This window comes from Rhincodon typus, chromosome 34 (assembly GCF_021869965.1).
Source record: "Rhincodon typus isolate 14 chromosome 34, sRhiTyp1.1, whole genome shotgun sequence".
Lineage (NCBI taxonomy): Eukaryota > Metazoa > Chordata > Chondrichthyes > Orectolobiformes > Rhincodontidae > Rhincodon > Rhincodon typus.
The window spans coordinates 20262919-20275304 of record NC_063365.1 but is presented as its reverse complement, the minus strand read 5'-3'; the positions used below and the strand labels follow the sequence as shown (position 1 = coordinate 20275304).

Here is a 12386-nt window from a genome sequence, read left to right as displayed (position 1 = left end):
AGAGGTTAGGGATGGGTTAGAGATTCTGAAGAATGACCAGTGCAGGAGTAGTTTTGCAGGGCCTTGTCTCTTGTCACTGCTTCGTGATCTTTTATTCTTGGCTGATGATCGGGAGAGGGTGATTAAAGATGCCACCTATTACATGTGCCTTCCATCATTGATTCATTCTGGCCAGCTAGTGAGGTGAATTCTTGAAGCGAGCCCAAGTCTTGCTCTTTTTGTTGCGGAAGGAACAAAGGCTGAAAAGCAAGATGATGAATGGTCCAATTTACAAAATGGCAGCATGCACTTATATAGCACCTCTCATGGCCACAATGTCTCAAAGTGCTTCACAGCCAATTAATTACTTTTGAGGTGTTGCTCCGAATATGTTAACAAATAAGTTGACCACTTTTGCTCTGCACGGCAAAGCTGCACAAGAAAAGGAGATGATTGGTTCGTGTATTTTAACAATATTGGCCGAGGGCTTAATGCAGTAAATTGGAAAATGTTTTCAGCTTCAACTGGATAGACTTGGGGAAGCAAATACCCCGGGAACATTGAAATGGCAGCTAGAGTTTGTTGTCTAAGGGCTTCAGGATCCTGGAGCAACCTTGTGATGATGTCCAGTAGCTGCATATCACAGAATATAAATAGCACAGCATGGATGGAACTTGAGTGGACTACACCACACCAGATTACATTGTAGAATGAGAATAGTCTTGACAAAACATGGATATAAAGGTACAAAAATAGATTAGACCAGGAAACCTGCTCTACCCTGCCCTAACCTCCTGTCCTTTCAAATAGTAATGTTGAATTGTTGAATTGTACAGGTAGGTGGGACTTTAACAATACCTGGGTAGGAAGGAGCAATTGCCATGAGCAGAGAGGCCAGCAACCAGGGGACATAGATGTAAAAAAAATTGATGGAAGGATAAGAGTTTTTTGTTTCATCCAGTAGGTGTTGACAGTCTGGAACTCGTTGCATGGCAGGGCAACAAAGGCAGAAACTCTCTTCATGATTTAAAATAACTCTATGCTGTTGAGGTACCAGAACAGAGAGGTTACGACCCATACAGCTGGAAGCTGGGATTAGCCTGGGTACATCCTGCCTGCTGTCTCTCTGTCCTGTCAACCTTTCTCTGTTTCTGTGTTAACTTTCTTCTGATAGACAGTATCTCTGGCAATGCAGGACTCCCTCTCTGCCGCACTGAAATGCTAGTCCAAAGTGACATATCTGTGTAGAGGACCATCTGGATATTCCATGCAATGATGTATTTTTATTGACTATTTGTATACAGGAACAAAGGTCTTTTGACTTTGCTGTTGCCCTGGTGATCAACCCACAGAGCGTAGCTTCAAGGAGATAAGTACAAAGAAAAAGCTGACAACCAAATCATCCCCTACTAATGGTAATCAAATTACTCGGTGTAATGTGATTAGGCCATTGAGCTGTGATCCCGAGTGGGAGGTGTGTAGCGAGCAGTGTGTTTGTCTTGATGGTGGTAAGTTGTAGCCTTGGGGATGGGAGCTATTAGTTGCATTGTAGCATGAGCAAAGAATAGAGACAAATGCTCGTCCTTTGCCTTCGAAGGATCTGAAGGGATTTTCTAGAGAAAAGAGTAAATTGGAAATGGCTTCAGCTTCAACTGCATTGGTAAAGGATGGATGAGTTCCGAAATGTCAGAAACTGTCTCACAATGACCCATGTTAATGGACATAAACTTGGGGAAACAAATACCCCAGGAGCATTGAAAAGGCTGTTGTTTAAGGGCTTCAGGACTATGCAACAACCTTGCGATGATGTCCAGGAGCTGCACATCACAGAGTAGAAATAGCACAGCATGGATGGAGCTAATCTGGACTACACTACTCCACTGTAGAATGAGAGTGTGTCTTGACAGAATATGAACAAAAGCTACAAAGATAAGTCCTTAATATTGTAACTATAATCCAGAGCCTGGTATATCTGTGGTTACAGTGTACAGTAATATTTAGTACTCATGGATAATAGTGTTAATTGGAAATCTAAACTTAAACAGTTCCTAACTTTGCCTCCTCCTCAACCAGTCTATCAGGGGTCCAACCTCAATGATGCATTAAAGCATACATTAAAGAGGAACAGTTGAGGGAATTTTTGAGTTATCCTTGCGCTGTTTCAGCTGTTCAAGCCCTAAACTCAGTAATTCACATCCTGCCTCCCTCCCTCAAAATCCCTTGACCTCGTCACCTTAAAGGTGTATCCCTCAAAACCCAAACTTTTGGTCACTTAACCTAGTGTCTTAATAAACGCAAAGTGCTAGAAAAAATGCAGCAGGACTGACAGCATCTGTGGAGAGAGGAAAAGAAAACAGAGTTAATGTTTCAAGTTGAAAGTGACTCCTCAAATTCACACTGCAACATTAACTTTGCTTCTGCCTCCACAGCTGCTGCTGAGTTTCTCCAACACTTTGTCTTTCATTCATACCTCTGCAGTGTTTCACTTTTATTCCATTGCCTCCTGATGTGGTTCTGTGTCAAATAGTGTTTGCTACCACTCCAGTGAAGTGCCTTGGGGTGTTTCAAAGACATTATATGAATGAAGGCTTGTTTATGTGGCCTCCTGTAAGTGTTGTGATAGAATTATACAGTCAGTCCGCAACATATGAAGAAAGTGGGGCTCGAATTTTGTTTGAAACCGCAGGACACCCTGTTCTGCTTTACGGCCAATGGTAAATTTGATTTGATTTATTGTCGTCATGTGTACCTAAGTACAGTGAAAAGCTTTGTTTTGTGAGCAGTACAGGCAGATCATAGCAAGCAAGTACACCCAGATTGTACAGAGCTTAGTGAGACATACAAGGTTACTACTGCACAGGAGGCACACAAAGCAAGATCAGCATTAGATTTGAAATTAGAGAGGTCCATTCATGAAATATAGTCACTGTTGTGATGCCGGAGACACAGCAGCCAGTTTGTGCACAGCAAGATCCCACAAACAGCGGTATGATAATGAGCAGCAATTTTTTTTTTCTTGCTTAAGTGATGGTAACGGAGGGTTACGTTTTGACTAGAACATCAGGGAGAAATTCGCGTCCTCAGTTTAACATCTAAAACAATCCGACGGTCTTTCCACCATTGTAATGTGAAAACACTGTAAATGTGAACCTGCTTTTCTTTCACATTGGCATTTGTCTGATTCATACACAAAATCTCATTGGACTTGGCTGCTTTCAGTTGCTTACTGATGAGCTATCCCAGTGTTGATTTAACTTGGCTGTACGCTCTCAGACAAGTGCCAAGAGTAAACAGCAGGGGGAAGGCTGCCAGATTGACAATCAAAATAAATTTCAGGATTTTCTGCTTTCTGCCATATTTACATAATTCCACTTGGAACATTCTAGAAGCACTGGTGTGTAGTCATTCTGAGGTGCAAATTCAGTGCCTTAACCCTTCAAAGGCCAGAAGACTGATTCATTTTGGCTTGTTAGCATTTGTCCTTCGTGGGAAATGATTCAGGATTTATTGCCAGCAGTGTTTAAGTCTCTCCGAGTCCTCATTTGCCGTTCCCATGTGGATTGCTGCAAACTGCAGTGCAGATAATGACTCATTCCAGAGACATCACAGACCTGGTTACTAAGGATCAGGCACCTGAGCTCCAAGGGATTAAAGACACCAGGAATGTTTACACTGGAGAAGCAGAAGGTGTAGGGAGACAACAAGGTGCAGGGCTGGATGAACACAGCAGGCCAAGCAGCATCATAGGAGCAGAGAGGCTGACGTTTCGGGCCTAGACCCTCAGAAAAAAGGTGTAGGGAGAGATCGCTTTGAACTTTTAACAATTTAAGGGCTACAACAAGTTGCATTGTTGTAGCATCCTTCAATGCAGTAAGGAGGAGGCAGTGGCATAATGCTAATCTCACTGGGCTAGGTAATCCAAAACCTCAGACATAGAACGTGGTGAAATTTGAATTCAGCAAAACTCTGGAATTGAAAAGCTAGTTAGTGGCAACGATAAGAAATAGGAACAGCAGTAGGCCCAATGTCCCCTGAAGCCTGCTTCTTCTTTCAGTACGATTGTGGCTGATCGGAGACTATTTTGATCCAAGTGGCCATCTGGCTCACTAATGGTCTCTAGGGGAGGGAAAAATGCCGTCCTTATCCGGTCCAGGGAGAACGAGAAAGAGACAAAACTACAGGCCAGTTACCTTAACGTCTGTTATCGGGGAAATGTTAGAGTTAATTATAAAGCATGTAAAAGCAGAACATTGAAAAATACATAATACGATCCAGCAGAGCCAGCAGGGATTCACAAGGGGAAATCCAGCCTGACGCCAGCCTCTGGTGCACCTGTACCCATGGTCACTGCCTCTGATGTTAGATCGGCCTTCTTAAAGGGTTTTTAAGGAACCCACGGAAGGCAACTGGTCCAGGTGGAATCCCCGGCCATGCACTCAGATCCTGTGTGGACCAGCTGCCGAGAGTATTCACTGACATCTTTAACCTTTCCTTACTTCAGTCTGAAGTCCCCACCTGCTTCAAGAAGACCACCATCATCCCGGTGCTGAAGAAAGTACATGCAGCGTGGCTCAATAAATACTGCCTGGTGGCTCTGACGTCCATAATTATGAAGTGCTTTGAGAGGTTCGTCATGGCCCACATCAGCTCCAGCCTCCCAAATTATTTTGAGATAAAGCTCTACACCTTGTTATCTCAGATTCTCCAGCATCTGCAGTTCCTACTATGCCAAATTATTTTGATCCTTTGCAATTCGCCTCCCGTCGCAACAGGTCCACGGCAGACACTATCTCCGTGGTCCTACACTCATCCCTGGAACATCCGGATAACAAGGATACCTACGTCAGGATCCTACTTATTGACTACAGCCTCGTCTTCAACACCATAGTTCCAAACAAACTCTTCTCCAAGCTTTGGCACCTAAGTCTCTGCTTACCCCCTCTGTAACCGGATTCTTGACTTCCCGACAACAGACCGCAGTTGGTAAGGAATAGGCGACGACACCACCCCCACGATAATCCTCAATGCCGGTGTCCCACAAGGCTACATATTCAGCCCCCAGCTATACTTCTCTCTCTCACACATGACTGTGTGGCCAAATTCCACATCAACTCCATTTATAGATTTGCTGATGACACCACCGTTGTGAGTCGGATCTCAAACAACGATGAGACGGAGTAAAGAAAGGAGATTGTGTGCCTAGTGGCATGCTGTAAAAATAACAGTCTCTCCATCAATATCAGCAAACGAAGGAGCTGGTGATTGACTTCAGGAAGCGGAGTGGAGGGCACGCCCCTGACTGCATCAATGGTGCTGAGACGGAGATGGTCGAGAAAGTCAAGTTCCTGGGAGTGACGATCACCAGCAATCTGTCCTGGCCCACCCATGGTTACACTATGGTCAAGAAAGCAGAGCAATGCTTCTACTTCTTCAGGAGGCTAAGGAAATTCAGCATGTCCATAAAGACACTTCGCAATTTTTATAGATGCACCACAGAAAGCACCCTAATCTGGATGTGTCACAGTGTGGTCTGGCAACTGCTCTTTCTAAGACCTACAGAGAGTTGTGAACACAGCCCAGTCCATCCAATGACTCCATCTATACTTCCCACTGCCTTGGGAAAGCAACCAACATAATTAAAGACCCCTCCTACACCAATTATACTCTGTTCCACCATCTTCCATCAGGCAGAAGATATAGAAGCTTTTGTATACATGTATGAACAGATTCAAGATCAGGTTCTTCCCTGCTGCAGTCAGACTTTTTGAATGGACCTGTTAAATGTTACTGTTGATCTGTCTCAGCCCCTTCTCAGCTGCTGTAAAACTGTATCCTGCCCTCTGTTCTGTTACTCTGATGCACTTGTATAGAATGATCTGCCTGTAAAGCACCATATGACAACACTTCTTGCTGTACCTCAGTACACGTGACAGTAAAAAACCAAAGCAAATTCTTTGAGGAGGTTATGAGCCGCATGGATAAAGAGGAAGCAGTGGATGCAATATATTTGGACCTCCAGAAGGTGTTTGATAAGTACCACACATTAGGCTACTTAAAAGGAGAGCCCATGGTGTTGGGGCTAGTATATTAACATGGATAAAGCATTGGCTAACTAATAGAAAACAGAGCATTGGGACAAGGGGTGAATTTTCAGGATGGCAACCTGTAACATGAGAGTGCCAGAAGGATCAGTGGGGCCACGATTATTTACAATATCTTTTATTAATGACTTGTAAGGGGAAAGTAAATGTACTATAGTCAAGTTTGTGGATGAAACAAAATAGCTGGGAAGGCAACAAATGTGGATGTCACAAAGAGCCTGTAGAGGGATATAGGTAGGTTAGAAGGTTGGTTAGCTCGGTTGGTTGGATGGCTGGTTTGTGATGCAGCGTGATGCCAACAGCATCGGCTGAAGTTTCAATGAAGGACTGTCCTTCTCAACCTCTCCCCTCACCTGAGGTGTGATGACCCTCAGGTTAAACCCCCACCAGTCGTCTCTGTCTAATGAGAGAGCAGCCCTATGGTCCTCTAGGACAATGGCGACTCAACCTGTTGGTAAAGTTAAAAAGGTTAAGTGAGTGGGCAAAAAAGTTGTCCTGGAGGTGATGTCAAAGGGTGTTATCAATATAATCAAGAGGGTGTTGTTTAGAGGTAGAAGCTGGAATTTCAACAAGAGAGAATCTGTCCATCTGCCCCTGGTATTCAGTGTCATTACCATTGCCAAATCTCCATGATCAGAACTGAACTGGATTAACCATATCAATATAAATAAAAGAGCAGGGCGGAGGCTGGGAATCCTGCAGTGAGTAATTTGCCACCTAAGTCCATGAGCCGGGGTGCGATGGAATACTGCCCACTTGCCTGGATGGGTGCAGCTCCAATAACACTTGAGAAGCTTGGCGTCCTTCAGGATGAAGCAGCAGATTCACAAATCTTCACCCCCTGCACCTGCCAGTGCACACTATATTGACAAGATGCACTGCAGCAACTCCCCCATGGCTTCTTTGATAACACCTTCCAAACCCCTGAACTCTAACCTCTAGGAGGAAAGCACATAACTTAACTTCCAAGTTCCCCACCAAACCACTCACCACCCTGATCTGGAAGTATGCTGCTGTGTCCAAATCCTGGAGCTTTGTCCTTCAGAGCACCGTGTGTGCCCATGCCAAATGGACTTCAGTGGTCCCAGAAGGCAGCTCAGCACCACCTTCTCAAAGGCATTTAGGGATGGGCAATAAATGTTGGCCCGGCCAGTGACACACTCACAGGTTGTGTTGCCATTTTTAGAAAACTGCTCAGAAAATTTTTTTTTGGTTCCGACATTCCAATATAACACAGGCTAGGGTTTTCCAAAAAAAAGGCGAAGCACACTGGCTGGATGAGAGAAATAAGGAGAGATCTGTCTATGTTACTTTCTCAGCTCAGATTCTACTCCCAATGGGGACACATTTCTCCATGGCTCTTTCTTGTAACTCTCTGAATGGAAGTGCTGTCAGTGAGGAAAGAGGTTCCAGAATGGTTTGATGAGATCCTGGGTATTTCCATATTTGGAAATAAGAAACACCGATAAGTCTGAATATTCTTGGTATGGTTTGTAGGTTTTATGGAAAATTGGCTGCTCTGTGAATAGGAATCGAGTTTGAAAATAAGCCCATCGTTCCCCAGTTCTGAGAATGGAATGCTTTGAGGTCAAGTTTCCTTCGCTGCGCAAGTTTTTTAATTTATAATTGTGCTGTTGTCTCGGTGACAATGGAAAAACAGTCTAGGGCATTCTATTTTTTTCAGTCTCGGTGCAGGAGGTTTTGTTTTTAATGAGGGTGTGGTAACTCTCTGAACATGGAAACAAAGGAAATAGGAACCGAAGTTGGCTATTTAGCCCATTGAATCTCCTACTACTTCAGTACGATCATGGTGAACTCTATCTCCACATTATCCCTGCTCTCCCCTAGCCTCTTGACACTCTTAACTTTTAGAAATCCCTTTCTTTCTTAAATTTATTCTGTGACTTTGCCTCCACATACTCCCCCCCCCCCCCCCCCCCCCCGCATCCCCCCCCAATCCTCAAGCCAGGGGGAAGCATTATCCCTGTATCTAGTCCATCCAGCCCTGTCAGAAATTTATATCTATCAGTCAGATCCCCTGTTACTTGTCTAACCTCCCCATGAATACAGACCTAGTTTAACTCAATCTGGCCTCTTACCACTGCTCAAGATAGCAGATTAGGACTCCTGTCGCAGAGCTCATCTGCTCCTCCCATTTCTTTACTTTTCCCCTCTCTTTGCAATTTTATTTTCCTTTTTTCTTTTTAACCTCCTGTCCTTTGGCAGCATCGGTGATGTCTGGGGTGAAAATGGGCTCGGACCCCCGGCACGGGCTCGGACCCGGACTCCCGGCCCTGGCGCGGTCTCGGACTCCCAGGTTTGAGGTGAAGTCTGGTGCGGTCTGGGTTGGAAGGACTGTTATTCTGAACTTTCTTATTTCTCCGTCTTTCTAATTTATTGCTGGACCTTCATTTTTCCAATTTTTTTCCCTAAGAATTGTACCCAGGTACCTTTTGTAAGCAAGATGGCACCATAAGTAGTGACTTATAAACTTTTCACCGTACTCGTGCAAGTTCATGTGATGATAGAGGTAATTCTTCTATGTCTTCATACGCTAATCCTGCTGTCCCAGGATATCTGAGCGATGTACAGTTATTCTCGGATGTGTACGTTGCTGGCCAGCTTGGCATTTATTGCATCCTCCAAATGCCCTCCCATTGGCGATAGTGTGTAACAACTCTCCTGACCTGCTGCAGACCATATGAATGCACTCCTATGGTTAGGGTTCTGACCCGTAGACCACAAAGGAACAGAGTGATACATTTCTACGTCAGCTCTGTGTGCAATTTTAGAGGGAGTGGTTTGGGAGGTGGTGGTGGTGTGTTGGGAGGCACCAATGGGGGAGGAGACATTCAAACTTCGGCTCTGGCACACAGAACAGCGGCTGGGGGTTGGAATTCTCAGCTCACAGGAAAGACTGGTAACATTTTGGGCTTCCATCCTTAAAACGGGAGAACTATTTCTCAATCCCCGTGAGATATTGAACAGGCCAACGAAAGAGAATCATTCGGTATTAAACTCACAGCTGATTAATTTGAAATCCTTTTAAAGACTCTAAAGGATTAATGTCAGGAAGATCTTTAGCGTACAGCGTGGACAACTGACCCTGCCTCCTCTAAACCTGTCTTCTGTCATTGCTTCATAAAGATGTGACCATCTATGTGTTTCGCTCTAACTGAGGTCAGATTAACATGTTGTACAGGGTAAGTCAGCGCTCGCTTGTCAGTGGTAGAGACTAAAAGCCCTACCTCCAGTTGGGTTTGCTTCTTCGGAATTCTTTCCGTCGAGGATCGAGCCCCCAGCTGGTTCCCATTGGTTGGTGAGAGAAGTCCGCCCGCCACCACCTCCCCTGCAGCCCCCCTCCCCCCACTTTGCTGTTGTACTTACTCTGATTTGGGTTATAGCCCTAATAAGGAGCTGAAAAGTGTGTGCCCAGCAACTGACACACAACATGCGGCTGTTTCACAGCCTCCCCAAGCTGTGGGTGTACAGCGTGTAATGGAGCTGGTGTGAGTCTGTGGGTGGGGGTCCCATTCTCAAGTTCCACATGAGTCCCTTCCCATCATCTGACCCTGGCAACACCTCTTTCTGCTCCTGACTCCTCCCTTTGGCTTGTTCCTATGGAACACACAAATACTATTCCCCTCAGCTATTCGCACTGTAACCAGCTCCACTCTCACTGGGAAAAGGCGTTGTCCCTGAATTGCCTATTGAATCTATTATTTACCACCTGTCAACTGGAGCTGTAGCTCTGGAGTCAAATGTAGGCCAGACCAGGTAAGGACAGCCAATTTCCTTCCCTAAAGGATGTTAGTTTTACCACAAAGGTTGCGTTGTTGCATTCGCCTGGCATTTTCCTCCAGATTAATGAATTCAAATGTCATCATCTGGCGTAGTCGGTTTTGAACTAGTCTCCTGGGCTCTGGATTACTAATCCAACGTGGCACAGTCGCTCAGTGGTTAGCACTGCTGCCTCACAGCGCCAGGGACCTGGGTTTGATTCCATCCTCGGGTGGCTGTCTGTGTGGAGTTTGCACATTCTCCTCGCGTCTGTGTGGGTTTCCTCTGGCTGCTTCAGTTTCCTCCCACAGTGCAAAGATGTGCAAGTTAGGGTGGATTGGCCATACTAAATTACCCACAGTGTCCAGGGGTGTGCAGGCTAGGTGGATTAGCCATGGGAAATGTGGCGTTACGGGTATAGATTGGGGGGTTGGCTCTGGGTCTATGGGATGCTGTTCGGAGGGTCGGTGCAGACTTGATAGGCCAAATGGTCTGCTTCCACACTGTAGGGATTCTATGATTCCAATAACGTTGCCTTTACACCACTGCCTCTCCCCTTGGAAAGGAGCATGAGTAAGAGGGTCATAGACTAAAGAGCAGAGAGGTGATGTTGAACTTGTTTGACCTCAGCTCGAGTACCGTGTGCTGTTGTGGTGCCACATTATAGGAGCGATGTGAACATGTTGGGGAGAGAGTGCAGAAGCAATTTACCAGAGCGGTTCCAGGAATGAGAAACATCAGTTGCGAGCATAGATTGAAGAAGTTGAGACTTCTTCCTGTGTGTGAGGAGAGTGCTGATTGGTTAGCAGGTGAATTGTGCTTTCTAGAGGTGTTGCCATGGAGTATGCACCCAACACAGAGAGACCATGTACATACACTCTGCCATTTTCAACTCAACAAAATAGGTGATGGTTATTCGCTGGTTAATTTCTCCGGCAGTACTCTAATTGTCAGAATCAACCTGTCTGATTTAAAATTTAAAAGAAGTCTGGCTGAGGACCGTCAGTCAGCATTTATGGGGACACAGAGAGAACATGTCCAGAGTTCTTTCAAAGCCAAGCTTGCTGCCAAGTCCCATCAGGAATGGAGCAGATTGGGTGACACCACTGTACCTTTACATGACACAGCCAGACACAGGTTGAAGGCTACCAACTTCCATCCAGCAGATTCAAGTCCTTCACTTTTGAGACTGACAGCACTGATTCCCAACGTCATCCGTCAGAAATGGTGGAGGTTGAGACCCCTTCAGGAACACTCGTGTGGGCAGATGCAGCACTGAGCTCTGAGCTTTTATACATGACATTTATGGCTCAGAAACAGAACATTTGGCTCAATGGATCTTTGGCATTCATGTTTCAAGAGAGTCTGCTCCCATCTGTCTTCATGGCCTTCTCTTCTATTCTTCTTTGTACTTGGCAACTGTCTTGTAATCTTTGGGTTCCAAAGATCCATTGATCCTTGGCAGATGTTTGTCACTCCCTTTCAAACCAATGCTGGTCATTCTCCCTCTCTCTGGTGAGTGTGTGATCAATCCTGTTGTAGTTGTTTTTCAGGAGTGTAAATTCCTATCCTTTTAGAATGCACATTCACACCACCAAATGTCAGAATATTGAGAATTAGTTTGTTTACTTGTGATATTGGTGTTAGGATTGTTGAATATTTCATGATAACACTTAAGACGATAAAACTACCTTAAAATATTAATGCATCATTCAATATCTGTTGTTTTCTAAATTTCTGTTCTCTTCTCCCCCTCCTTAATTGTACTCTCCGCCACCAGCCTGTTCTTGTTCATTGTGTCTCTCTCTCTCTCTCTCACACTCTCTCTCTCACACTCTCTCTCTCTGTCTTGCGCTTTTGCACTCTCGTGCTGTCTCATCCTTTCTTTCTCACTCCCTCTCTTTAATGTCTGTTCAGCTTCCCGTGATATCTGAGCCCCTGCTGAGCTGACGTGCTCACATTTTAAGTCACCTTCAAGCGAAATGGTTTCGCTGGCAAGAAAATTATTTGAATGTCGTGATTATTTTATTGCTTTCGTATCCTTCTGGGGGGGCGGGGAGAAAGAAAAGCCATGCTTCCTATGATCCACTTATTTCAAAGTCATACAGCATGGAAACAGGCCCTTCAGCCCAACTTGTTTCCAAACTGATGTAGTCCCATTTTCCTGTGTTTGGCCCATATCCTTCTAAACCTTTCCTATTCATGCATCTGTCCAAATGTCTTTTAAATATTGTAACTGTACCTGCACCTACCGCTTTGTCTGGCAGCTCATTCCACACACCCACCACCCTCTGTGTGAAAAGTTTTCCCCTCAGGTCCCTTTTAAATCTTTCCCCTCTCTCCTTAGTTTTGGAGCCCCTTACCCTGGGGAAAAGACCTCGGCTATTCACTTTATCAATGCTCCTCTATAAGGTCACCCTGCAGTGTCTGACGTTCCAGGGAACAGGAATGTTTTCCGAGATAGTAGGAACTGCAGATGCTGGAGAATCTGAGATAACAAGGTGTAGAGCTGGATGAACACAGCAG

General features: G+C 45.1%; 1 protein-coding gene across 3 annotated transcripts in view; it reads left to right on the top strand.

Moving 5' to 3' along the window:
• The window catches only part of mcu (mitochondrial calcium uniporter), a 156442-nt gene that overhangs the window by 113297 nt on the left and 30759 nt on the right, over nt 1-12386 (top strand). The window contains exon 1 of one of the 3 annotated variants that reach the window (XM_048616154.1): nt 1376-1394. The exons of 1 other annotated variant lie outside the window; for it this stretch is intronic. In XM_048616154.1, the coding sequence (XP_048472111.1) occupies nt 1392-1394 (3 nt within the window). In that variant the 5' untranslated portion in view covers nt 1376-1391. Of the gene's footprint in view, nt 1-1375; nt 1395-8961; nt 9284-12386 lie in introns of those variants that run through there. One more of the 3 variants, XM_048616153.1, reaches the window with a different exon arrangement.